The sequence below is a fragment of the Theropithecus gelada genome, chromosome 7b (genome assembly GCF_003255815.1).
Source record: "Theropithecus gelada isolate Dixy chromosome 7b, Tgel_1.0, whole genome shotgun sequence".
NCBI lineage: Eukaryota > Metazoa > Chordata > Mammalia > Primates > Cercopithecidae > Theropithecus > Theropithecus gelada.
The window spans coordinates 59,450,271-59,475,866 of NC_037675.1; the positions used below are offsets into that span (position 1 = coordinate 59,450,271).

The 25,596-nt window shown below is 42.1% G+C and overlaps 1 protein-coding gene and 1 pseudogene across 2 annotated transcripts in view; one reads left to right on the plus strand and one right to left on the minus strand.

Moving 5' to 3' along the window:
* The window catches only part of ARMH4 (armadillo-like helical domain containing 4), a 301,177-nt gene that overhangs the window by 119,475 nt on the left and 156,106 nt on the right, over positions 1-25,596 (minus strand). For both annotated transcript variants that reach the window (XM_025393064.1, XM_025393063.1), the window contains 3 exons: positions 21,429-22,850; positions 15,922-16,173; positions 14,339-14,548 (listed from right to left, as the gene is read on the minus strand). In XM_025393064.1, the coding sequence (XP_025248849.1) occupies positions 14,339-14,548; positions 15,922-16,173; positions 21,429-22,815 (1,849 nt within the window). In that variant the 5' untranslated portion in view covers positions 22,816-22,850. The remainder of the gene's footprint in view (positions 1-14,338; positions 14,549-15,921; positions 16,174-21,428; positions 22,851-25,596) is intronic.
* Positions 24,666-25,086, plus strand: LOC112629471 (annotated as a pseudogene).

Consider the following 25,596-nt stretch of genomic DNA (forward strand, 5'->3'; position numbering starts at 1 on the left):
TGAAAGAATAAATAAAACCACTGAATATGTACAAAGCTAAATCCTTTATTATTATGAGCCATTCTGTATAATTTTACGACTGCCTAAGGTAAACTTACTAAGCAGTGCTGGACTGGCAAAAAAAGGCACACATGCGCACACACACACACACACACACACAAAACAGATGAGGGGAACCAACTCTACAAAGTTTACTTAATTGCAATTATACCAATAAATGAATTCCCTGTGGCAAGAAAGCATACCAGAAAAATGAGAGTAAATGTCAGGTATCTTTCTTCAACAGCAGAATTTGTGAACACAGCTTTATGGCAATACCTCACAATATTGATTTTAAATATTTTTGAAATACCACGGGCTATGTGAGCATTATTCGCAAACGTGATGCCCATTCTGAGTGCTAAGTAATGGATGTACTAACCCACAGAGCATGCAGGTACTTAGGAATAGAGCTCTGTCATAAATGCCAAAGAAAGCACAATGATTTCAGGACAAGACAAAAAATGACTTACCAGAAGAGGCAACTGATAACTGAAATCACCAGCAATTCTGTGTTTCATAATCTGTCATGTAAGACACTTAAAATGACACAAAAATAAAAACAAGAAAAGGAAACCTCATCCTTCCCCAACATATTTGGCAATAAGTATTAGATGTTTCATGTGATCGTGTTAATAGTTATAAAATTATTTTTTATTTAATTCCCATTCAACAGAACAGGCTTCTGGAGGAGAAAGAGCCAGCATTGAGTTCATCATTAAAATCAAATGAAGGGCATATTCCATGGAATACTCTTTTCCATGTCATCTCCACTGTGTATCAGTTAAGTGGCTCTGTCATTGAGGCAAAATTAAATCAGAATCCAAAGCATTTCCAAGAACAAAAGCCAATACTCGTGCCCATTCTTAACACAGACTGAACATTCATAATCTCGCACTACAGAATCACAAATAGCAGGAGACAGTTCAAACCTATCACACTCTTCTTGATCTTTAACATCATATACCACACAGCAGCAACCAAAGGAAAAACCAAACTTGGTTTTATAAATATGGCCTCCTGACGGGATTTTGAATACTCTTTATCATTCATCCATTCTAGCTGCCTTCTAAGTTGAGAATTGAGAATTTTCCCATGAGAATTGAGAAATAATAAGAAAAGAGTCTGAAAATGAGTAATTATGAGGAAGGCAAAACAATTGATTTTGTGAATTAAAGTGCAGGTAAAAAGCAGACACTTCTCCCATAAAAGTTACATGAGCTCTTAAGTATCCTTAGTGGATCTTTAAAGAAAAATATCTTGGGCTACCCTCTTTGGGTCCCCTCCCTTTGTATGGGAGCTGTCTTCACTCTATTAAATCTTGCAACTGCACTCTTCTGGTCCGTGTTTGTTATGGCTCGAGCTGAGCTTTCGCTCGCCGTCCACCACTGCTGTTTGCCACCGTTGCAGACCCAACTCTGACTTCCATCCCTCTGGATCCAGCAGGGTGTCCGCTGTGCTCCTGATCCAGCGAGGTGCCCATTGCTGCTCCCGATCGGGCTAAAGGCTTGCCATTGTTCCTGCACGGCTAAGTGCCCAGGTTCGTCCTAATCGAGCTAAACACTAGTTACTGGGTTCCATGGTTCTCTTACATAACCCACGGCTTCTAATAGAGCTATAACACTCACCACATGGCCCAAGATTCCATTCCTTGGAATCCGTGAGGCCAAGAATCCCAGGTCAGAGAACACGAGGCTTGTCACCATCTTGGAAGCGGCCCGCCACCATCTTGGGAGCTCTGGGAGCAAGGACCCCCTGGTAACCTTTTGGCGACCATAAAGGGACCTCCAAAGCGGTGAGTAATATTGGACCACTTTCACTTGGTATTCTGTCCTATCCTTCCGTAGAACTGGAGGAAAATACCAGCCACCTGTTGGCCAGTTAAAAACGATTAGCAAGGCTGCTGGACTTAAGACACAGGTGTGAGGCTATCTGGGGAAGGGCTCTCTAACAACCCCTAACCCTTCTGTGTTGGGGATGTTGGTCTGCCTGGAGCCAGCTTCCACTTTCAGTTTTCCTGGGGAAGCTGAGGGCTGACTAGAGGCAGAAAGCTGTCATCCCGAACTCCCTCCGGCATCAGCCGGTTGAGATCATGGCGCAGCCAGACGTCTCTACTCAACAGTCGCCCGTGCGTGCGCCCTACCTTTCCTTCTGACCCATACCTCCTGGGTCCCGACTATGACTTTCTTGAAAGTGTAGCCCCAAAATTCTCCTTACCGCTGAATCTACTTCCTCTGATCCCTGCCTCCTAGGTGCTAACAGTTCAGACTTTCATTTCCCCTAGCAAGCTGTATCTCCAAAGGGATCTAGGGAAGCTCTACGCTGCATCCTTAGGCATCTAGGCTATAAACCCGGGGAGTCTTGTCCCTGGTGTCCCTTCCAATTTAGGCATACAGCTCTCGACATGGGCAGTTATGTGGGACCCATTCCCTACCACCCTTGCCAGGGCCCCAAGTTTGTAAATGGCTGAGAGAGAGAGATGGAGGAAAGAGAGAGAGATATATAGAAGAGAGAGAGACACACACAAAGGAGAGAGAGAGACGAGAGAGAGAGAGATGGAGGAGAGAGAGAGAGACAAAGGAGAGAGAGAGAGACAAAGGAGAGAGAGGAGAGAGAGACAGAAGAGAGACGGAGGAGAGAGAGAGAGAGAGAGAGAGAGAGACAGAGGAGAGAGAGAGAGAGACGGAGGAGAGAGAGAGAAAGAGGGAGTCAAAGAGAAAAAGAGAAAGATAGAAATACTAAAAAAAAAAACAGTGTGCCCTATTCCTTTAAAAGCCAGGGTAAATTTAAAACCTATAATTGATAATTGAAGGTCTTCTCCATGACCCTATAACACTCCAATACCATGTTGTTGTCAGTGTAAATAAGGGCGTAGTCCAAAAGCACTGAGGCCACTGACAACCAGTAGCCTTCCTATCAAAAATCCTTAACCCAGGAACCCGCGGGTGGCCCAAATGCATTCAGTCTGTAGTGGCAACTGCTTTGCTAACAGAAGAAAGTAGAAAATCAGCCTTTAGAGGAAACCTCATTGTGAGCACACCTCACCAGTTCAGAACTAAGTCAAAAAAGCAAAAAGGTAGCTTACTAACTCAAAAAATCTTAAAGTATGGGGCTATTCTGTTAGAAAAAGGTAATTTAACACCAACCACTGATAATTTCCTTAACCCAGCAGATTTCCTAATAGGGGATTTAAATCTTAGTTACTATACAAAGGTCTGACCAGACCTAGGAGGAACTCCCTTCAGGACAGGACGATAGATGGTTCCTCCCAGGTGATTGAGGGAAAAACCAAAATGGATATTCAGTAATTGATACGGAGACTCTTGTGGAAGCAGAGTTAGAAAAATTGCCTAATTGGTCTCCTCAAACGTGCGAGCTGTTTGCACTCAGTCAAGCCTTAAAGTACTTACAGAATCAAAAAAGACTATCTCACTATCTCACTCCTGACTCAAAAAGTTACCCACACCCTCTGTGAAATGAATTTGCGTAAGAACTGTTGTCTATAGGAATGCATCTTGATGGGGCAGCTAGGTTGTTATGAAATATTCAGGAACCCAGCCCAGCTCTAGGACTCACCCCTGAGTAGGAAGGCAATGTTGGGCATGCTGATAAAGGACCACTAGAATCCAGCAGCCCAGACCCCTTTCTTTGTGGTCAAGAAGGTGGGAAAAGGGGTGCAGGACTGCTATATTGCTACATTGGTGAGCGTAACAAATCCGATAAGCAGAGGTCCATGGGTGGTTACGCACCCTGGAAAGGAATAAGCATTAGGACCATAGAGGACGCTATAGGACTAATGCTCATCGCAAAATGCCCAGGGGTGCTGGCATCCCTATGTTCTTTTTTCAGATTGGAAACATTCCCCCCAAGGCAAAAATGCCCCTAAGATGTATTCTGGAGAATTAGGACCAATTTGACCCTCAGACACTAAGAAAAAAATGACTTATATTCTTCTGCAGTACCGCCTGGCCACAATATCCTCTTCAAGAGGGAGAAACCTGGCCTCCTGAGGGAAGTATAAATTATAACACCATCTTACAGCTAGACCTCTTTTTGTAGAAAAGAAGGCAAATGGTGTGAAGTGCCATATGTACAAACTTTCTTTTCATTAAGAGACAACTCGCGGCCGGGCGCGGTGGCTCACGCCTGTAATCCCAGCACTTTGGGAGGCCGAGACGGGCGGATCACGAGGTCAGGAGATCGACACCATCCTGGCTAACACGGTGAAACCCCGTCTCTACTAAAAATACATTTAAAAAAATGAGCCGGGTGCGGTGGCGGGCACCTGTAGTCCCAGCTACACGGGAGGCTGAGGCAGGAGAATAGTGTGAACCCGGGAAGCGGAGCTTGCAGTGAGTGGAGATCACACCACTGCACTCCAGCCTGGGCGACAGAGCAAGACTCCGTCTCAAAAAAAAAAAAAAAAAAAAGACAACTCGCAATTATGTAAAAAGTGTGATTTATGCCCTACAGGAAGCCCTCAGAGTCTACCTCCCTACCCCAGCGTCCTCCCGACTCCTTCTCCAACTAATAAGGATCCCCCTTCAACCCAAACGGTCCACAAGGAGATAGACAAAGAGGTAAACAATGAACCAAGGCATGTCAATATTCCCTGATTATGCCCCCTCCAAGCAGTGGGAGGAGGAGAATTCGGCCCAGCCAGAGTACATGTAGCTTTTACTCTCTCAGACTTAACACAAATTAAATAGACCTAGGTAAATTCTCAGATAACCCTGATGGTTATATTGATGTTTTACAAGGGTTAGGACAATCCTTCGATCTGACATGGAGAGATATAATGTTACTGCTAAATCAGACACTAGCCCCCAATGAGAGAAGTGCCACCATAACTGCAGCCCGAGAGTTTGGTGATCTCTGTTATCTCAGTCAGGTCAATGATAGGATGACAACAGAAGAAAGAGAACAATTCCCCACAGGCCAGCAGACAGTTCCCAGTGTAGATCCTCATTAGGACACAAAATCAGAACATGGAGATTGGTGCCGCACACATTTGCAAACTTGCATGCTAGAAGAGCTAAGGAAAACTAGGAAGACGCCTATGAATTATTCAGTGATGTCCACCATAACACAGGGAAAAGAAGAAAATCCTACCACCTTTCTGGAGAGACTAAGGGAGGCATTGAGAAAGCATACCTCTCTGTCACCTGACTCTATTGAAGGTCAACTAATCTTGAAGGATAGGTTTATCAGTCAGTCAGCTGCAGACATTAGAAAAAAACTTCAAAAGTCCGCCTCAGGCCGGGAGCAAAACTTAGAAACCCTATTGAACTTGGCAACCTCGGTTTTTTATAATAGAGATGAGGAGGAGCAGGTGGAACGGGATAAATGGATAAAAAAAAAAAAAAAAGGCCACCACTTTAGTCATGGTCCTCAGGCAAGCTAACTCTGGAGGCTCTGGAAAAGGGAAAGGCTGGGCAAATCAAATGCCTAATGGGGCTTGCTTCCAGTGCAGTCTACAAGGACACTTTTAAAAAGATTGTCCAAGTAGAAATAAGCCGTCCCCTCGTCCATGCCCCTTATGTCAACAGAATCACTGGAAGGCCCACTGCCCCAGGGGATGAGGGTCCTCTGAGTCAGAAGCCACTAACGAGATGATCCAGCAGCAGGACTGAGGGTGCCCGGGGCAAGCACCAGCCCATGCCATCACCCTCACAGAGCCCCGAGTATGCTTGACCATTGAGGGCCAAGAGGTTAACTATCTCCTGGACACTGGTGCGGCCTTCTCAGTCTCAGTCTCCTGTCCCGGACAACTGTCCTCCAGATCTGTCACTATCCGAGGGGTCCTGGGACAGCCAGTCACTAGATACTTCTCCCAGCCACTAAGCTGTGACTGAGGAACTCTTTTCACATGCTTTTCTAATTATGCCTGAAAGCCCCACTTCCTTGTTAGGGAGAGACATTCTAGCAAAAGCAGGGGCCATTATACACCTGAACATAGGAGAAGGAACACCCGTTTGTTGTCCCCTGCTTGAGGAAGGAATTAATCCTGAAGTCTGGGCAACAGAAGGACAATATGGACAAGCAAAGAATGCCCATCCTGTTCAAGTTAAACTAAAGGATTCCGCCTCCTTTCCCTATCAAAGGCAGTACCCCCTTAGACCTGAGGCCCAACAAGGACTCCAAAAGATTAAGGACCTAAAAGCCCAAGGCCTAGTAAAACCATGCAATAGCCCCTGCAATATTCCAATTTTAGGAGTACAGAAACCCAACGGACAGTAGAGAGTTCATGCAAGATCTCAGGATTATCAATGAGGCTGTTGTCCCTCTATACCCAGCTGTACCTAACACTTATACTCTGCTTTCCCAAATACCAGAGGAAGCAGAGTGGTTTACAGTCCTGGACCTTAAGGATGCCTTTTTCTGCATCCCTGTACATCCTGACTCTCAATGTTTATTTGCCTTTGAAGATCCTTCAAACCCAATATCTCAACTCACCTGGACTGTTTTACCCCAAGGGTTCAGGGATAGCCCCCATCTATTTGGCCAGGCATTAGCCCAAGACTTGAGCCAATTCTCATACCTGGACACTCTTGTCCTTCGGTACATGGATGATTTACTTTTAGCCGCCCGTTCAGAAATTTTGTGCCATCAAGCCACCCAAGCGCTCGTAAATTTCCTCGCTACCTGTGGCTACGAGGTTTCCAAACCAAAGGCTCAGCTCTGCTCACAGCAGGTTAAATACTTAGGGCTAAAATTATCCAAAGGTACCAAGACCCTCAGTAGGGAATGTATCCAGCCTATACTGGCTTATCCTTATCCCAAAACCCTAAAGCAACTAAGAGCATTCCTTGGCATAACAGGTTTCTGTCGAATATGGATTCCCAGGTACGGCAAAATAGCCAGACCATTATATACACTAGTTAAGGAAATTCAGAAAGCCAATACTGAATTTATTAAGATGGACACCTGAAGCAGAGGCAGCTTTCCAGGCCCTAAAGAAGGCCCTAACCCAAGCCCCAGTGTTAAGCTTGTCAACAGGGCAAGACTTTTCTTTATATGTCACAGAAAAAACAGGAGTAGCTCTAGGAGTCCTCACACAGGTCCAAGGGATGAGCTTGCAATCCGTGGCATACCTGAGTAAGGAAACTGATGTAGTGGCAAAAGGTTGGCCTCATTGTTTACAGGTAGTGGCAGCAGTAGCAGTCCTAGTGTCTGAAGCAGTTAAAATGATACAGAGAAGAGATCTTATTGTGTGGACATCTCATGATGTGAATGGCATACTCACTGCTAAAGGAGACTTGTGACTGTCAGACAACCATTCGCTTAAATATCAGGCTCTATTACTTGAAGGGCCAGTGCTGCAACTGCGCACTTGTGCAACTCTTAACCCAGCGACATTTCTTCCAGACAATAAAGAAAAGATAAAACATAACTGTCAACAAGTAATTGCTCAAACCTATGCTGCTCAAGGGGACCTTTTAGAGGTTCCCCTGACTGATCCCGACCTCAACTTGTATACTGATGGAAGTTCCTTTGTAGAAAAAGGACTTCGAAAAGTGAGGTATGCAGTGGTCAGTGATAACGGAACACTTGAAGGTAATCCCCTCACTCCAGAAACTAGTGCTCAGCTGGCAGAACTAATAGCCCTCACTTGGGCACTAAAATTAGGAGAATGAAAAAGGATAAGTATATATACAGACTCTAAGTATGCTTACCTAGTCCTCCATGCCCACGCAGCAATATAGAGAGAAAGGGAATTCTTAACTTCCAAGGAAACACTATCAAACATCAGGAAGTCATTAGGAGATTATTATTGGCTGTACAGAAACCTAAAGAGGTGGCAGTCTTACACTGCCAGGGTCATCAGAAAGGAAAGGAAAGGAAAATAGAAGGAAACTGCCAAGTGGATATTAAAGCCAAAAGAGCCTCAAGGCAGGACCCTCCATTAGAAATGCTTATAGAAGGACCCCTAGTATGGGGTAATCCCCTCCGGGAAACCAAGCCCTAGTACTCAGCAGGAAAAATAGAATAGGGAACCTCACAAGGAGGTACTTTCCTCCCCTATAGATGGTTAGCCACCAAAGAAGGAAAAATACTTTTGCCTGCAGCTAACCAGTAGAAATTACTTAAAACCCTTCACCAAACCTTTCACTTAGCCATTGATAGCACCCATCAGATGGCCAAATCATTATTTACTGGACCTAGGCCTTTTCAAAACTATCAAGCAGATAGTCAGAGCCTGTGAAGTTCGCTGAAGAAATAATCCCCTGCACTGCAGGCCATACATTTCAATCCCTGTATTTTTAACCTCTTTGTTAAGTTTGTCTCTTCCAGAATCGAAGCTGTAAAACTACAAATCGTTCTTCAAATGGAGCCCCAAATGCAGTCCATAACTAAAATTTACCATGAACTCCTGGACCGGCCTGCTAGCCCATGCTCCAATGTTCATGACATCGAAGGCACCCCTCCCAAGGAAATCTCAACTGCACAACCCCTACTACACCCCAGTTCAGCAGGAAGCAGTTAGAGCGGTCGTTGGCCAACCTCCCCAACAGCACTTGAGTTTTCCTGTTGAGAGGGAGGACTGTGAGACAAGACAAGCTGGATTTCCTAGGCCAACTAAGAATCCCTAAGCCTATCTGGGAAGGTGACCGCGTCCACTTTTAAACACAGGGCTTGCAACTTAGCTCACACCTGACCAGTCAGATAGTAAAGAGAGCTCACTAAAATGCTAATTAGGCAAAAACAGGAGGTAAAGAAATAGCCAATCATCTATTGCCTGAGAGCACAGTGGGAGGGACAATGATCGGGATATAAACCCAGGCATTTGAGCCAGCAATGGCTACCCTCTTTGGGTCCCCTCCCTTTGTATGGGAGCTCTGTTTTCACTCTATTAAATCTTGCAACTGCAAAAATAAAAATAAAAATCTTCTTCCTAATGCTACTTAAACAATGTATTTCCCAATTTTTTTCTGATTGATGATAAAAGAAAGAGACAAAGATATTGGCTTCAGTATGAGGCCACCAGACTGCCAAGAATATCATTCAGTCACCTGAATGAAGGCACACTTTTCAGAAATGACTTTCTCCTGAAATTCCTGTTATCAGTAAAGAAGACCCCGGAAGGGGACAGAACTAGAAACCCCAGATAAGGAAAGAGAGATAATACCACTATCTCTTCAGCAAAGGAAATTAAGAGACACTGCAAATAAATACTGAAATTGTTCTGAGGACAAAAACAACCATGATATTAAATACACACATACACATGCATGCACACATGTGCACACATGAAGGCAGGAAAATGGATGTCTCTGAAATAGATTAAACAATGAGTGACAAAATAATGACAGCTTTCTGCCCCATGTATGGTGTCTGGCTGGGGAAAAAAAATGTCAAAAATGCAATCATTTCAAAACTAAATATAAATCAGAAATTTTCCTAAGACAAAACAGTCTTAGAAAAGCAAGGAAAAACTCTCAGAAAAGAAAAAACTACTTAAAGGATATATTTGGTTTTGTATTTTAAAAAATTAAGTTATTAAAGAAAGAAACATAGCTTCTCCACTGGATTTTTTTTTTTAATTTTTATTTTTTATTTTTTATTTTTTTAATTTTTTTGAGACAGAGTCTTCCTCTATTGCCCAGGCTAGAATACAGTGGTGTGATCTCAGCTGACTGCAACCTATGCCTCCCAGGTTCAAGTGATTCTCTGCCTCAGCCTCCCGAGTGGCTGGGATTATAGGTGCGTGCCACCACGCCTGGCTAATCTTTTGTATTTTTAGTAGAGGCGGGGTTTCACCGTGTTAGCTGCGATGGTCTCGATCTTCTGACCCTGTGATCTGCCTGCCTCGACCTCCCAAAGTGCTGGGATTACAGGCATGAGCTACCATTCACGGAGGTAATTCTCCAGCAAGTCAATCACTATGAGTTTGTTTCATAAGGCCTGCGATAAGTGGGCCTTTTGAAACAAATGAGGAAATGGGGATTTAATTTGGTTTGGCTGTGTCCTCACCCAAATTTCACCTTGAATTGTAGCTCCCATAATCCCCACGTGTCGTGGGAGGGACCCAGTGGGAGGTAATTGAATCATGGGGGCAGGTCTTTCCCATGCTGTTCTCATGATAGTGAATAAGTCTCAAGGGATCTGATGGTTTTATAAAGGGCAGTTCTCCTATACAAGCTCTCTTGCCTGCTGTCATGTAAGATGTAACTTTGCTCCTCCTTTGCCTTTTACCATGATTGTGAGGCCTCCCCAGCCATGTGGAACCTCTTTCACTTTATTAAACCTCTTTCCTTTATAAATTACCCAGTCTTGGGTATGTCTTTATTAGCAGCATGAGAACAGACTAATACAGGGTTGAGATAATATCATGGGATTATACTCAACACTCAACATGTATGCCCACAGAAAGATATTAAATAAGACCAATCCGATCAAGAATTCAAGTTCTCCAGATGAGGGACACTGGAATTGCTTTTTTCTTGCAGAAGACCTAACCCAGAAGAGTCCAGGCAAATTCAGTGTTCCTGTCACTGTGTTCCTGTTCCTGTCTGGTCTGCACCACGGCAAGCACTAACTGGCTCCCCACTTCCCGCTAGCTGGAAGGCCCAGATATTGACTTCCAAATATTAAGGGAAGAAGTGTGGGGGGTGGGAGGGAGGACAGTCAAAGACTTAATCACAAGATCTGAGAAATCTGTTTTTATACTCTTATCTCCCACATGTTCTTAGAAACCTACTATCTGACACAAATAGACCCACAATAGAATTTTCTGAATATGGAACTGCCAAAGCAACAACCTTCCATTCTACAGAATTATTATTATCACTTTAGAGCACAGATTAATTTCCATCTTCCATGGGGGTATACAGAAAGAATTTTTTAAAAGTTTGATTTATTTAGAGTAAGTAGATATCTTCAGACAGATTTCTAATATGCAGAAAGTGGGACTTCTTTAAGTAGGTAAGAAATATCAGTACTAAAATATTTTAAAGAGTTAACCCAAATAAATTCCAAGTATGTTTTCAAGAGTAATCAGAAATTTTAAGTTGGCATTTTGGAGCAGGAAAGACATTAATATTCAACAAGAGAAGAAAATCAACCTATATAAAGATCATGTCCAAAACTTAATTTATGCAGTTATAAAATGTGTATAAAATTTGTCATTATCCTATTTTTAATAAAAAGAACATTTTTGTTATGTTTGTATTTCAAAGACGCTGAATACAGCTCTTGTAGAGTTATGCCTGAAATGAGTATAATACATTTATCGTTGTGAGAATATTTATTCCCTAAAAAAAAAAGTCAGACATAGAAGCCAAATGTATCAGGCAAGGTAGAAAATAAACCGTTATCCCTTCAAAAATCAAACTGCACTTTTGCTGACAAGATAAAAGACACTGAAATATGCACAAGGTGGCATGTACTTATCAAGGCAGGCTTTCTTCAGTGACTAAGAAATGGAAAACACACCAAAACTTCTCCCACTCTACCAATTCACATCACTCAGGTAGCACATCTGTCTTCATGGACAGCTGGCAAACTCTTCAGAAGCAGTCCCCCTGTTACATGTTGAAGTGTTTCCCTCAAAATGGTAGGTTCAAGTCCTGACTGGTAGTACCAATGCATGTGACCGTATTTGAAAATAGGGTCATAATTAAGATGAGGTCATTAGGATGGGCCCTAATCCAATAACTGCTGTTCTTATAAAGCGAGGGAAATTTGAGCACAGAGACACAGAGGGCCATGTGAATAGACTGGAGTCATGCTGCCTCAAGCCAAGGAAACCCTGGGGTTCCTGCCCTAGAGGCTTTGGAGAGAGCAGAGCCCTGCCTATACCTTGACTTCCAACTTGCAGGTTCCAGACTACGTGAGAATAAATTTCTGTTGTTTTAAGCCACCCAATTTGTGATACTTAGTTATGACAGCCCTTAGAAACTCATACCCCCTCTCAGTCATCATATTGTAGAGATGTGAGGAGCAAGGAAGAAGACAGGGTGGAAGTAGGCATCATTTTTAGAGTGATTTGGGCTGTCAGTTATCTCTTAAAGGATAAACAGAGCTGTGGATTCAGAAATTTCCATAAAGGTTCATTCTTCTTTGGTGTCTAGTGTCTAACAAGGGATGTCCCTTTCCAAATCCCATGGAGAAAAGTACCTCATTTCCCAGAGAAATGCTCCTGCCCCCTAGTGAAAAGCAAGATATTAAAATAACATATAAACACATCACAGAGACTAAAACAAGAAAGGCGGATAACTTGACATAAGTAATACAGTGTTCTAGATAAGAAAAAAAATTACCTGCCTCTAGGCATAAGCTTATGGTAGAATTACAATGTTTCACCCAGTCAAAGCTTCAAGCTGCATTTATATTCCTCGGCAAGGTAGAAAAACATGCATTGAAAATGGAGGCCTCCAATACATCCAGGAGTCTAGTAGGTTGATTTGTTTAAATCAGTGCGGTCAATTCAGCTTTTGGAGGACTAGATGCACTAGCATAAAACTAACAGTGGTATATTAATGTATACTAATTAAACATAAGTTGTACTCTTTGGTATTTACAAGTAAAACTGTGCTAATTCAAAATCTTAAGCCTTTTGACCAAAATATGTAGCAAAAATAATACCTTTTGACCAAAAATGTTTTTGTAACCCATGACAAGGATAACTTAGACCAAAAACTAACAAAATATATTATCAAAAAGTAGTTAAAATTGAATTGTGTAGAAGAAAAGAACTAAAACCCCAGGACACCTCAGGTGTGTCAGAAAATTCTAACATATTTCAATACAACTGCCATCATCTACTAAATTTAGAAAATTACTGCAGTTTCACAAGTATGGATTATTCACAAATATTTTTTTTCTCTGATTTAATGAGCCCTGCTGGGTAAAGCTGTCATGTCAAACTCAGGTTAATTTAGGGAAACCTGCTTTTTCCAGATGGCATCAAGGAGAACAGACAGTTAATATGAGACGCTAAACTCAAAGTCATATCATACAGTATTTATCTTAATGTGGAATGCAAGAGCTGTTAGCCCCTGAGCCCACTTTTATCTATTTCTTAAACCAGTCTTCTACTGTGGAATTCTCCACACTGCTCCTAAAATGTCATGTTTCTCTGGAATTCTCCACGCTGCTCCTAAAATGTCATGTTTCTCTCTCAGCAGCCAACCAGTGTTACCCAGAAAGTCTGTAACAGAGTCAGCTGCAAACCTAGCTCAATCACCTTCCCTGCTTTCAACAAAACAAAATAATAGCACACCCTATGTCCTCTCCTGCAGCAAACACATGGCTAATTGAGTGCCCAAAAGTTTACTAGTGTTCCAGATTAATTTAAGAAATTCTGCTCTATAAATCTTTGGACATTTTGTATCTCCAGCCAGGAGCTATTCACCTGCCAAAATGCTGATCAATTGACTGTGTGTCATATTTCTAGTCTTCTTATTTGTTGATAGGCAGCCGTGCCCCAAGTTTCTTTGACATGCTGAAAGCCAATGTCTTGGAAAGTACAATTTGGCATGAATTTCTTGGTCTTAGCAAATAAAGAAACTGCCTATCTCCAAATAGTAGCACAGACTAACCCAGAGATGTTACTAAGGGAGAATAACCCAGCATTAACAACCAGAGCAATGCTGTTAAAATACAATCCACATTAAAACTTGCAACCAAGAAAATGTGGTGGGGAAACTCAAGATCTCCATCTTAATCTAGTATTCTCAAACCAGCTTGAATACCGAAATCATCTAAGGCAGTCTTTTAAAATGCTGATGCCAGATTCCACCCCCGCACCGTCTTAATCTGAATCACTGGAGAGTGACTCAGGCACTGGGATGTTTCAGAAGCTCTCCAAGGTAATTCTAATGGTCAACTATAGTTGAGAACCACAGATAATAGCAGAGTCAGCAAACTTGCTCTATAAAGGGCCCTATCATAAATGTTTCAGGCTTTGTGGGCCACTGAGTCTCTGTCACAGCTTCTTAATTCTGCCGCTGTGGCACAAAAGTAGCCACATACATATGTAAATGAATTAGTATGGCTGTGTTCCAATACAGCTTTATTTACGAACACTGAAATTTGAATTTTTATAACTTTTCTACGTCACAAAATATTATTCTTCTTTTGACTTTTTTTCAATCATTTCAAAAGGTAAAAACAATTCTTAGCTTACAGGCCATTCAAAAACAAGTGGTAGGCCAGATTTGGCACAGCTGTAGTTTACTGACCTCTGATCTATACTGCAGATTGAATACACTCCCACTTAATTCTTTCTCGAAAACATCTGCTCAGTGACTCACTCAACCAGTCCTTGAAAAGATCCCCTTCAAAGCATGAATACCTTCAGATTCAAGTTGGTCCAGGCCATACGAGGCAGCTGTATTAACGTGAGTAATCGATGGAACAACAGTTCTTCTCTCAGAGGACGTCTCCGAAGCAGGAAGTGCAGGGGAAATGCTGGGTTCCCCCACCATTATTCCAGGGGGTGTCACTGGAGATCCCAGAACTGGTGTGAACTCCTCATCTGGCCCTGTGACTGTGTCCGTTTGTTCTGCCAAACACAACAGACAGGACTTGACCCACAAGATAATCATGATGGCAAATGTAAGCATGTGCTTTCACTTTTTAGGCAAGAAATGATTAAACCAATATCACACAGTACAGTAAGTTTGGCACTTGGGTTAGCTGTCCTTTCCCATACTGTATTAATCCAACTCCTCAAAGAACAGACTTTCAGGAAAATGTGTTGTCTTCCAGGAAACGTATTATCTCTAATCAGAACTTTGTTTTTAAATTTTAATCTCCCATTTATTCTATTGGCAATACTATGGATGTTGTAGGATTTTATATTACATATTGCCAAAGGTAAAATATTTAACAAAAATGTATTAAAATATATTTCAAAGACTACTTTGGAAAGACAGAATGTCTTTCTCAAAATCAAGTCATAGAGTAAGAGCCTTGATCTGGGTCTGGAATGTCAATTTAAAAGCAGCCAAATATAGCCCCAGGAATTCCCAAGTCCAGAGACTCTGGAACAGTAGTAGCTTTCACACAGCTTTAAAAACTTCACTGCCTTTAAGAGATCAGAGCATTTGAGGGCCTCCTATATAGAAAGCACTTTGTAGACATTATTTCAAATTCTTAAAATAACCTATAAAACAGATAGGCATTATTTAGAGGTGAACAACCAAAGCTTACAGAAGTTAAGAAACTTAGCTTGAGGCCACAATATTAGTGAAAGCCAAATTTGCGATTCAAATTCAGGTCCACACTGTTTTCACCTCATCCCTCCGGCTCCTTGCAGCAGTTACCAAACAGGAAGAGCCTTAGAGCCTTCTCAGAGGGTCTGGCCTGTGAGGACCCAGAGGTGAGCCACCAGGAGACCTTACTTACAAACTAAACCCTTGTCCCTTTTTTTTTTTTTTTTTGAGACGGAGTCTCGCTCTGTCGCCAGGCTGGAGTGCAGTGGTGCAATCTCAACTCACTGCAAGCTCCGCCTCCCGGGTTCAGGCCATTCTCCTGCCTCAGCCTCCCGAGTAGCTGGAATTACAGGCACCCGCCACCACACCCGGCTAATTTTTTGTATTTTTAGTAGGGACAGGGTCTCATGTTGGCCAGGATGGTCTCAATCTCCTGACTTCGTGACCCACCTGCCTCAGCCTCTGAAAGTGCTGGGATTACAGGCGTGAGCCACCGCGCCCGGCCAACCCTTGTCCTTGTAAGGCTCTGTCACACCTCTTCAAACAAGACACAGTTCGCACCCCTTTCCAGGTAAAGTGGTGTGTGTGTGTGTGTGTGTGTGTGTGTATGCACGCATGCACGTCGGCTGCCGGTGTCCACTGCCTCACTCGTTCTATTCCTTGTCCACTTAACAGAAGAGATCCACCCCCAAAACAGAGTCCAATTTCCTCCCTTACAGACCTTCCACAGTGGGAGTAACTTCAAAAGACAAAGGGATGACTGTAGTTGAAACTGTAGTGGCCAGAGGCTCCCCTCTTCTTGACAGCTGAGTAACACCAGGAACGTCAGACACAGGAGAGGAGTCCTCCTTTTCTTCCTCAGTCTTGCCACTGTCTCTGATAAGCTCCAGGGTAGCAACCTGCTCTTGTGTCACCATGGATAAAGTGGCATCTGGCTCTTGAACAGCTGTTGTCATCTCTGGAGTGATGATGTCTTAAAAGGGGGAAAACATTTTAAAATAGACCAAATCCCTATTTTAAAAACAACAAAAAGAATCATGATATGATTAAAAACTTGGGGGGAGGAGAGCAGATGCTATTTCAGGAACTGGGAAAGCAAAGAGAGAACTCAGAAATAAAATGACAGTAAATAAATGTTTTCTCTGTCACTGCTTTCAGTAGTTGTGAATCAATCTACAACAGAGATAAAGAAGTTCATGGAAAAAGCTAAAATGAAATCTAAAACAAAGTAGGAAGATCAATAGCTGAGCTCCCTTTCAGGCACATGATTGAATGTCAACATAATCAGTTTGTTAAGAAACAAATTATACAGAACCAAGTTACACTCAAAAACTCTCAGAAACATTTGTATACAGTATATTAATTTTCACATTTGCATTTCTAGATGGTCAAGGAAGCTAGCATTTTAAAAGAAAGGAGTAATAATTACAATAACTAATATTTACTGAGTTTCTATGTTAAACACCATGGTAAGTGCACGGCATACAGTATCTTATGTATGCATCCTACCATATGTGCTACAGGGAGATAGGTGCTAGTATCATTCCATGGAAGCTGCATCATAGCGCTCAAGAATGCAGGCTCTAGAGCCAACCTGCCTTAGTCACTTACTAGCTGTGTGATCATAAACAAATTATTTCACATATGTGGGCCTTGAGTTTCCTCAGCTATAAAATGGGGATAATAATAGTATCTATCTCATAGAGCTGCTACAAAGATTAGATAACACAAGTAAAATACCTAGTATTTGGTAAGTATTCAATAATTACCAGCTATGATAACTCCACTTTACAGAATTTAGGTTTAGAAAAGCTAAGGAGCCTACCTTTGGTCACATAGCCAGCACTCTTAGCCACTGTGCTAAGCCCAAGGAACAACTTAGAGAGGCCTCTGTAGAAGATGCACACTTGCTTTTAGATCAGAAAAAGAAATGAATAGAACTGGTAGGGTATGACATTATCTGTCACAGGTCCACTTTCTGTACAACATTATAATTCCCTCAAATACAGTATTAAAGACTATTTATAATTATACTCTGCTTTCTCTTCAGATCATATAAATGTTTTGCCTTCTACAGACTACTTATAAGTCAAGATTTGCCTTCTTATGAAGGGGCTATGCTAGAAATTTCAAACACTGTACAGAGCAACAACTAAAAACTTAAATTTCTTGAAAACCTTACTGTCTCTCTTTTTTAAAATATTAGTTCTAGATACTAAGTATTTTAGCAAGATTGGTAAGTTATACAATGAAAAATAGCATTCTAGGGATAACTTAAAAAAGGTTTCTCAAAGTTTTTATTAATGACATGCCGGGTGCAGTGGCTCACGCCTATAATACCAGCACTTTGGGAGACTGAGGTGGAAGGATCACAAGGTCAGGAGTTCGAGACCAGCCTGGCCAATATGGTGAAACCCCCATCTCTACTAAAAATACAAAAAAATTGGCCAGGCATGGTGGCACATTCCTGTCATCCCAGCCACTCGAGAGGCTGAGGCAGGAGAATTGCTTGAACCCAGGAGGTGGAGGTTGCAGTGAGCCGAGATCATACCACTGCACTCCAGCCCAGATGACAGGGCAAGACTCCGTCTCAAAAAAAAAAAAAAAGTTTTTATTAATGACATCATGGCATATCCTATTACTTTAAAAAAATGTTGCCTCGAAAACAATGTATTTGCTTTAAAATAATGTGTATTTGTTTGTTTTTCACTATAGGCAGTTCCTTTTCTTGGTACTCATCCAGTTTACACTATTTTTCCTTTTGAATTGAAGAGATTTTTACATTTGATGGATTAATATACCTGGTTACAGGACAAACATGTGAGTTAGGGTAAGGTTCTCACATGAGTTTCATATTTGCACTCTATATCATCGTTTGAATTTTGTCTCTCTTTTATTCCTTTCTCCAATATTACCGTAAATCCCTAGAGAGCCAGGATTCATTGTCCTTCTGTACCTCTAGCACGTAGGGCAACGCTCTGTTTGCCACAAGAAGACAATAACATATAGTTTTACCATTTTAAGCAGTAGGAGTTCTCTATGTTGCCCTCATTTTTGAAAGCATAATGAACACTTTTGAGAACACATATACAAAAATAAATATGCAGGCGCTGTTTGTAGTTTTATGAAATAGCAAGAAATGTCAAAATGCATAGTATCTTGAATAAATAATTGCTGTTAGAGAAAGAAAAGTGAGAACTAGAAAGAGTAATAAAAAATTTTTAAATAAACTTTAAATTTTCCTAACATCTCTCATTCTTCCTACTTCATGTTGGAGAAAAAATAATTATAGATTTTTTTTTTTTTTTTTTGAGACGGAGTCTCGCTCTATCACCCAGGCTGGACTGCAGTGGCTGGATCTCAGCTCACTGCAAGCTCGGCCTCCCGGGTTTATGCCATTCTCCTGCCTCAGCCTCCCGAGTAGCTGGGACTACAGGCGCCCGCCACCTCTCCCGGTTAGTTTTTCGTATTTTTTAGTAGAGACGGGGTTTCACCATGTTAGCCAGGATGGTCTCGATCTCCTGACCTCATGATCCACCCGTCTCGGCCTCCCAAAGTGCTGGGATTACAGGCTTGAGCCACCGTGCCCGGCCTATAGATTATTTTTAAAACCTGATCTTCAGTTGAAGCAGCTGACTCAAAGGGCTGACTATAATCTCAACGTACTCATCTGTTAATAATATCCAAAAACACCAGAAATCAATGAATATTCTGAAGAAGATAATGTCCTAAGTGGTCCCTGGACTCTAAATGATTAGCATTTGAGTTGTTTACTTCAGAAAAATACTTATGATCACCTGAAACTGAGTAGTAAAACATTTTAGCTATTCTATAACAACTGCTGTCAAAAACTGCAATCTTTCCCATTCCTTTTAACTCTATGGGACAAAAAAAAAGTAAAACAAAAGGAATAAATTGACTGTTTCTCTTGGTACAAAGAACATTTAGAAATTGTTTGATTTTGAAAGGCCGGGCGCGGTGGCTCAAGCCTGTAATCCCAGCACTTTGGGAGGCCGAGACGGGCGGATCACGAGGTCAGGAGATCGAGACCATCCTGGCTAACACGGTGAAACCCCGTCTCTACTAAAAAATACAAAAAACTAGCCGGGCGAGGTGGCGGGCGCCTGTGGTCCCAGCTACTCGGGAGGCTGAGGCAGGAGAATGGCGTAAGCCCGGGAGGCGGAGCTTGCAGTGAGCCGAGATCGCGCCACTGCACTCCAGCCTGGGCGACAGAGCGAGACTCCGTCTCAAAAAAAAAAAAAAAAAAAAAAAGCAATTGTTTGATTTTGGATAAGGTAGGCCTGCATGGTTCTCTATCCTCATTTGGAAATCCACTGAAAGGATTACTGAGTACCTACTATGTGCCAGGAATTGTGCTATGTGCTAGGAATAAAAAGAAGTGGCCTGTTAAAAGATTACAATTTGCTGAGGCAATTATGACTAAGAACCATATTCAAAAATCAAAATAATCAGGAAATTACCAATTCCATTTTACTTGCTAGGCTGTATTAATAGAAGCCAATACAAGTTTAGTACATAAGAATCATGGATTCAATTGTGCAGTGAACAGTCTGGGGCTATATGACTTAATGCTCTAAAAATAAAAGTTCTATGAAGAACTGAAGTAAACTTGTTGCTCAGTCATATCTAAGGTCTTCATGGCCATGTGAACCCAACTCCATGTAAAAACCAACTTACAAGACATTTTATGGAAGCTTCTATGAAAACTTAACAGCATACTAGGTCTTTCAGTCTTTAAATAAAAATGAATTAGACATGTAAAATTCAATCTTTCTTTTGTCATTTATCAGGTGATCTTTCACCATTTTAATTCAATCTCAACACCTTATAAAACATATTACTGATTTGATATTTTCCATTAATTGGGTTCATTGGCTGAAGTAACAGTTGTACATGTTTCAAAACAAATTGAAATGAGCATGTAAACATTACACTAAGCTTTTCCTTTCCAATGTTGTTATCTGTCCAACTACCCATAATAAAAGAAAACCATTATCCGTCAACAACAAATAGAAGGCTTTCCACCTTATAATATTCACAGATGCAAAGGCCAAAAGAAAGTAGAAAATGCAGAACCAAGCAAGCAGATGATTTATCTTCCACCCTACCTACCCTTCCTTATTTCTAAATGTTCTCATTTTAGGAAAACAAAATTAGAAAATTCATATAGTTAATACCATGAGATAACTACAGTACTTACATAAACTTTTTTTGTAACAAATATAAGGGATGTGAGCATATTTTACAATGTGCATGTAAGTATCCAAGATTGTTTATTATAGTTTAAAAATATAGCTAATTCTTTCATATTTTCTTGTATGTTTATACATTTTCATAGTAAAATGTTTGAAAAATATTAGTCTAAAATAAAAATAATAGTATCAGGGTTTCTCAACCTCAGAGCTATTAACATGTTGGCTGGGATAATTCTTTGTTATGAGGGGCTGTCCTACGTAGTCTAAGATATTTAGCAATATCTTAGCACCCCTCAGTTCTAACAATGAAAAATGTCTCCAAACATTGCTAAATGTCCCCTGGGGGAAGGGTAAAGTAAAACAAAACTATCCCCCGTTAAAGAACACTGGTCTATAGGCAGGATTTATATTTGGGTGTAATTTTTTTTTCTTTTTCTTTTTTGAGAGGAAGTTTCGCTCTTGTCGCCCAGGCTGGAGTGCAGTGGCACACTCTTGGCTCACTGCAACCTCTGCCTCCCAGGTTCAAGCAATCCTCCTGTCTCAGCCTCCCGAGTAGCTGGGATTACAGGCACCTGCCATCACGCCCAGCTAATTTTTGTATTTTAGTAGAGATGGGGTTTCACCATGTTGGCGAGGCTGGTCTCAAACGCCTGACCTCAAGTGAGCTAGCTGCCTGCCTTGGCCTCCCAAAGTGCTGGGGTGACAGGAATTGGATGTAATTTTTATATAAAATAGATGATGTATTTGTATGCTTTTCTTCATTTTTCAAATTTCATTTTTTTATTCCTTTTCAGAGAAGGGGTCTCACTATATCACCCAGCCTGGTCTCAAACTCCTGGACTCAATCAATTCTCCCACCTCGGCCTCCCAAAATGCTGGGATTATAGGCATGAACCACTGCACCTGGCCTGCTTTTCATTAAAACTTCAATCTATTTCTAAATTGCCATTAAAAAAAAAATTGAAAGTTTCTAAATTAAACCAAAGCTTGTTTTTCTTTTTCTTTCTTTTACCTTTCATTGTATTTCCCAACAGTTGGTCTGCCTCAGACTCATATTCTGAGACAGAAACAGTGGTCTCTAAGAAAAACAGGGCATTGTTTTCCTTGGTAGATTCCGTGAAGTCTCCCGTACTTTGGAGCAAGTTCACAATGGAAACTTTCATGTCTTCCATTAGACTTGTGGGGGTAAAGGAAATTTGATCGGTGAAAGCAGGTGATCTCTCATTCCCATGCACTATTAGCAAGGCTGTGCCCGTGTGTGTTTCTCCTTCAGGCAGCTCCAGAGCCACCTCTGCAGCCTCTGTCCAAGGCTGGCCCCCTTCCATACCCTCATGGTTTACTTGTGCTGTCTGAGACATCTCCGTTCTCACCTGAGTCTCTTCATTGTCTCCAAGCTTGGGGGTCCTTATCCGGCTTACACTCTCTAATTTGGTGTCATCCCACTCATCACTTGAGGCAGAGACAGCTGGAACAGCTGCGCTGACACTCACTGTGACTTCTGGGGCTCCCAGCAGACTGTCAGTTTCTCGCTCAACACTCAGGGTGTACTCGGAAGTTGCGAGTGGTTGCTTGGTAGCAGCAGCCTGGGTGTTATCAGCTGTCATCTGCGAAGGCTTCTCCTTATCAGGTGTGAGGCTTCCAGGCTCAGTGCCTGCTGTGGACTCAGCACTAGGAAAATAAGTTGTCCTGTGGTCTGTGTCTGCTTCAAATTTCTCAGTCCTCAGATTGGTGGTTAGCATTTCCTTAGTATTCACATAGGATGAAGGTGAATGTCCCAAACCATCCCCTTCCTGACTTTCAGTTGCAAGTGATTGGTTATCCATATACTTCAGAAAACCTTTTGTGGTTTCTGTGATCTCTTCTACAATGGGCTGAAAGTTAGTGCTTGTAAGGAGTTCCTCCTTTCCATCAATAGTCAGAGAAGCAGTCGCAGTGATAGCAATGGTTAACATGGCCTTGGAAAGTCCACTTTCAGGAGATATTCTCTCTGGTTGGCTGGAACCAAATACTTCTTCAACTGCTGGGACAGCTGACTCAGTAGCAGTGGAAACACCAGGGCGTTCAGTCTGCATGAGCCCCGTTCGTCCAGGCTGGGTTTCTTTGTTAATAGAGAATGCTTTATTTAATGATGTTGCCGATGGTCCTGCTGACACCATCATTGGATCTTCAGAGACCACCAGTTGGGGAGTCTGCTTTGAGGTAATGGAGCTATTTTCTAGGTCATCGGTGTTCATCTTATCAGACTGCCCTTTTTCCGCATGAACATGTGCTATCTCCCTCCTTTCTATTTTGGGGAAGGCCAGACATTGTGTGGCAACGTTGAAAAGTAGAAGGCTACAGAAAGCCAGACAAATGTGCAATACAATCGGTCCACTCATAGTGGAAGAGAAATGGCACATACACTGGCAGAGTTGACAAGTCCAGTAATTGAATCCTGCAGAAAAATAAAGCATATCAAACTGTCATATAAATATGTGTTGTAAATAAGTCTCTTTAAATTAAACCATAAGTAAAATAATCTCCTTGACTTTATAACACACAGAGATGGTAGGTAGGAGAGGACTGTTCTATTTCTTTGTACCTTTGAGACATGGATAACCCAGTTCATTTTTCCCTGCTGAATTTTGCTGATTTAACTTGAGGTTCCCTAGAAAAAGGTACACATAGTTCAAGTATTAAGTTCATTGTTTCTTAAATACCTACTTGAAATAAATACCCTTGAAGTCACATTTGCAATATTCTCTCCAAATTCCTCTATTAACCATGTAGTCAAATGATGTAGAAATAACATGTCAAAGAAATAAAAAGTAAGTCTTACACATTCATTCAAATAACTTTTTAAGTGTTGCCACATTCTGAATGTTTGTGGCCCCCAGAATTCATGTGTTGAAACCTAATCAGCAACATGGTGGTATTAGGAAGTGAGGCCTTTGAGAAGTGATGACTTCATGAGGGCAGAACCCTCATGAATGGGATTTGTGCCCTTATAAAAGAGACCCCAGGGCCAGGCACGGTGGCTCACACTTGTAATCCCAGCACTTTGGGAGGCCAATGTGAGTGCATTACCTGAGGTCAGGAGTTAGAGACCAGCCTGGCCAACATGGTGAAACCCCGTCTCTACTAAAAATACAAAAATTAGCTGGGAGTGGTAGCAGGCATCTGTAATCTCAGCTACTCAGGAGGCTGTGGCACGAGAATCGTTTGAACCTGGAAGGGGGAGATTACAGTGAGCTGAGATCATGCCATTGCACTACAGACTATGCAACAAGAGCAAAACTCTGTCTCAAAAAAAAAAAAAAAGAGAGACCCCAGGCCAGGCGTGGTGGCTTACGCCTGTAATCCCAGCATTTTAGGAGGCCGGGACCAGCAGATCACTTGAGGTCAGGAGTTTGAGACCAGCCTGGCCAACATGGTGAAACCCCATCTCTAAAAAAAATACAAAAATTAGCCAGGCATGGTGGCGCAAACCTGTAATCCCAGCTGCTCGGGAGGTTGAGGCAGGAGAATTGCCTAAACCTGGGAGGTGGAGGTTGCAACGAGCTAAGATCATGCCACTGCACTCCAGCCTGGACAAGAGACTCCATCTCAAAAATAAATAAATAAATAAAAGAGGGCCAGGCGAGGTGGCTCACACCTGTAATCCCAGCACTTTGGGAGACAGAGGCAGTCAGATCACCTGAGGTCAGGAGTTCAAGACCAGCCTGGCCAACATGGTGAAACCCCGTCTTGACTAAAAATACAAAAAAATTAGCTGGGCATGGTGGCAGGCATCTGTAATCCCAGCTACTTGGGAGGCTGAGGAAGGCGAATCACTTGAACCCAGGAGGCAGAGGTTGCAATGGGCTGAGATCGTGCCATCACAGTCCAGCCTGGGCGACAAGAGGGAAACTCCATCTCGAAATAATAAAATAAAATAAAGAGACACCCCAAGAGCTCCCTGGCCCCTTCCACCATGTAGGACACAGCGAAAAGGTGCCTTCTGTGAACCAGAAAGTGGGCCCTACCCAGACACCAAATCTATTGACACCTTGACCTTGGACTTCCCAGTCTCCAGAACTGTGAGCAATAAACTTCTGTTGTATACAAACATCCTGTTTATTATACTTTGTTATAGCAGCCCAAATGGACTAAGAAAAGTATGTTTGAAAACACTAAATATCAGCATTAAATGCTGAATACCAGTTACTTTTAAGAGTTTTTCAAAGTAAGTAAATAGTTTTCAATGAAAATGTGTCTTTTAGCTCTTTTTCTTCAGCGAGGCAGCCGAGCAGCAGACGCAGAGATGCAGATCTTTGTGAAGACCCTCATGGGCAAGACCATCACCCTTGAGATCGAGCCCAGTGACACCATTTAGAATGTCAAAGCCAAAATTCAAGACAAGGAGGGGTATCCCACCTGACCAGCAGCGTCTGATACTTGCTGGGAAACAGCTGGAGGATGGCCGCACTCTCTCAGGCTACAACATCCAGAAAGAGTCCACCCTAAACCTGGTGCTGTGCCTGCAAGGTGGCATTACTGAGCCTTTCCTCCACCAGCTCACCCAGAAATACAACTGCGACAAGATGATCTGCCGCAAGGGCTATGCTTGCCTGCACCCCCGTGCTATCAACTGCCGCAAGAAGAAATGTGGCCACAGCAACAACCTGTACCCCAAGAAGAAGGTCAAATAAGGTTCTTCCTTCCTCGAAGGGCAGCAGCCTTCTGCCCACGACCCATGGCCTTGGAGCCACAATAAAGTGTCCCTTTCGTTGACTACAGCAGAAAACAGAAAAAAAGAAAGAAAGAAAATATGTATTTTTAAATGCTTAAATCATTTGTTATTCTCTGCAACAACTATACAAATTACAGGCAAAACATGTTTCAAAATTGAAGGATTAGAAAAGGTTTAAGAGTTTAAGCAAGGTTAATAGTTTCAGAAAAAAAATATTTTAAAATTAGCAATCTTTACTGAATATCCATTATTATAAGATAAAAAATGGGCCGGGCGCGGTGGCTCAAGCCTGTAATCCCAGCACTTTGGGAGGCCGAGACGGGTGGATCACGAGGTCAGGAGATCGAGACCATCCTGGTGAACATGGTGAAACCCCGTCTCTACTAAAAAATACAAAAAACTAGCCGGGTGAGGTGGCGGCGCCTGTAGTCCCAGCTACTCGGGAGGCTGAGGCAGGAGAATGGCGTGA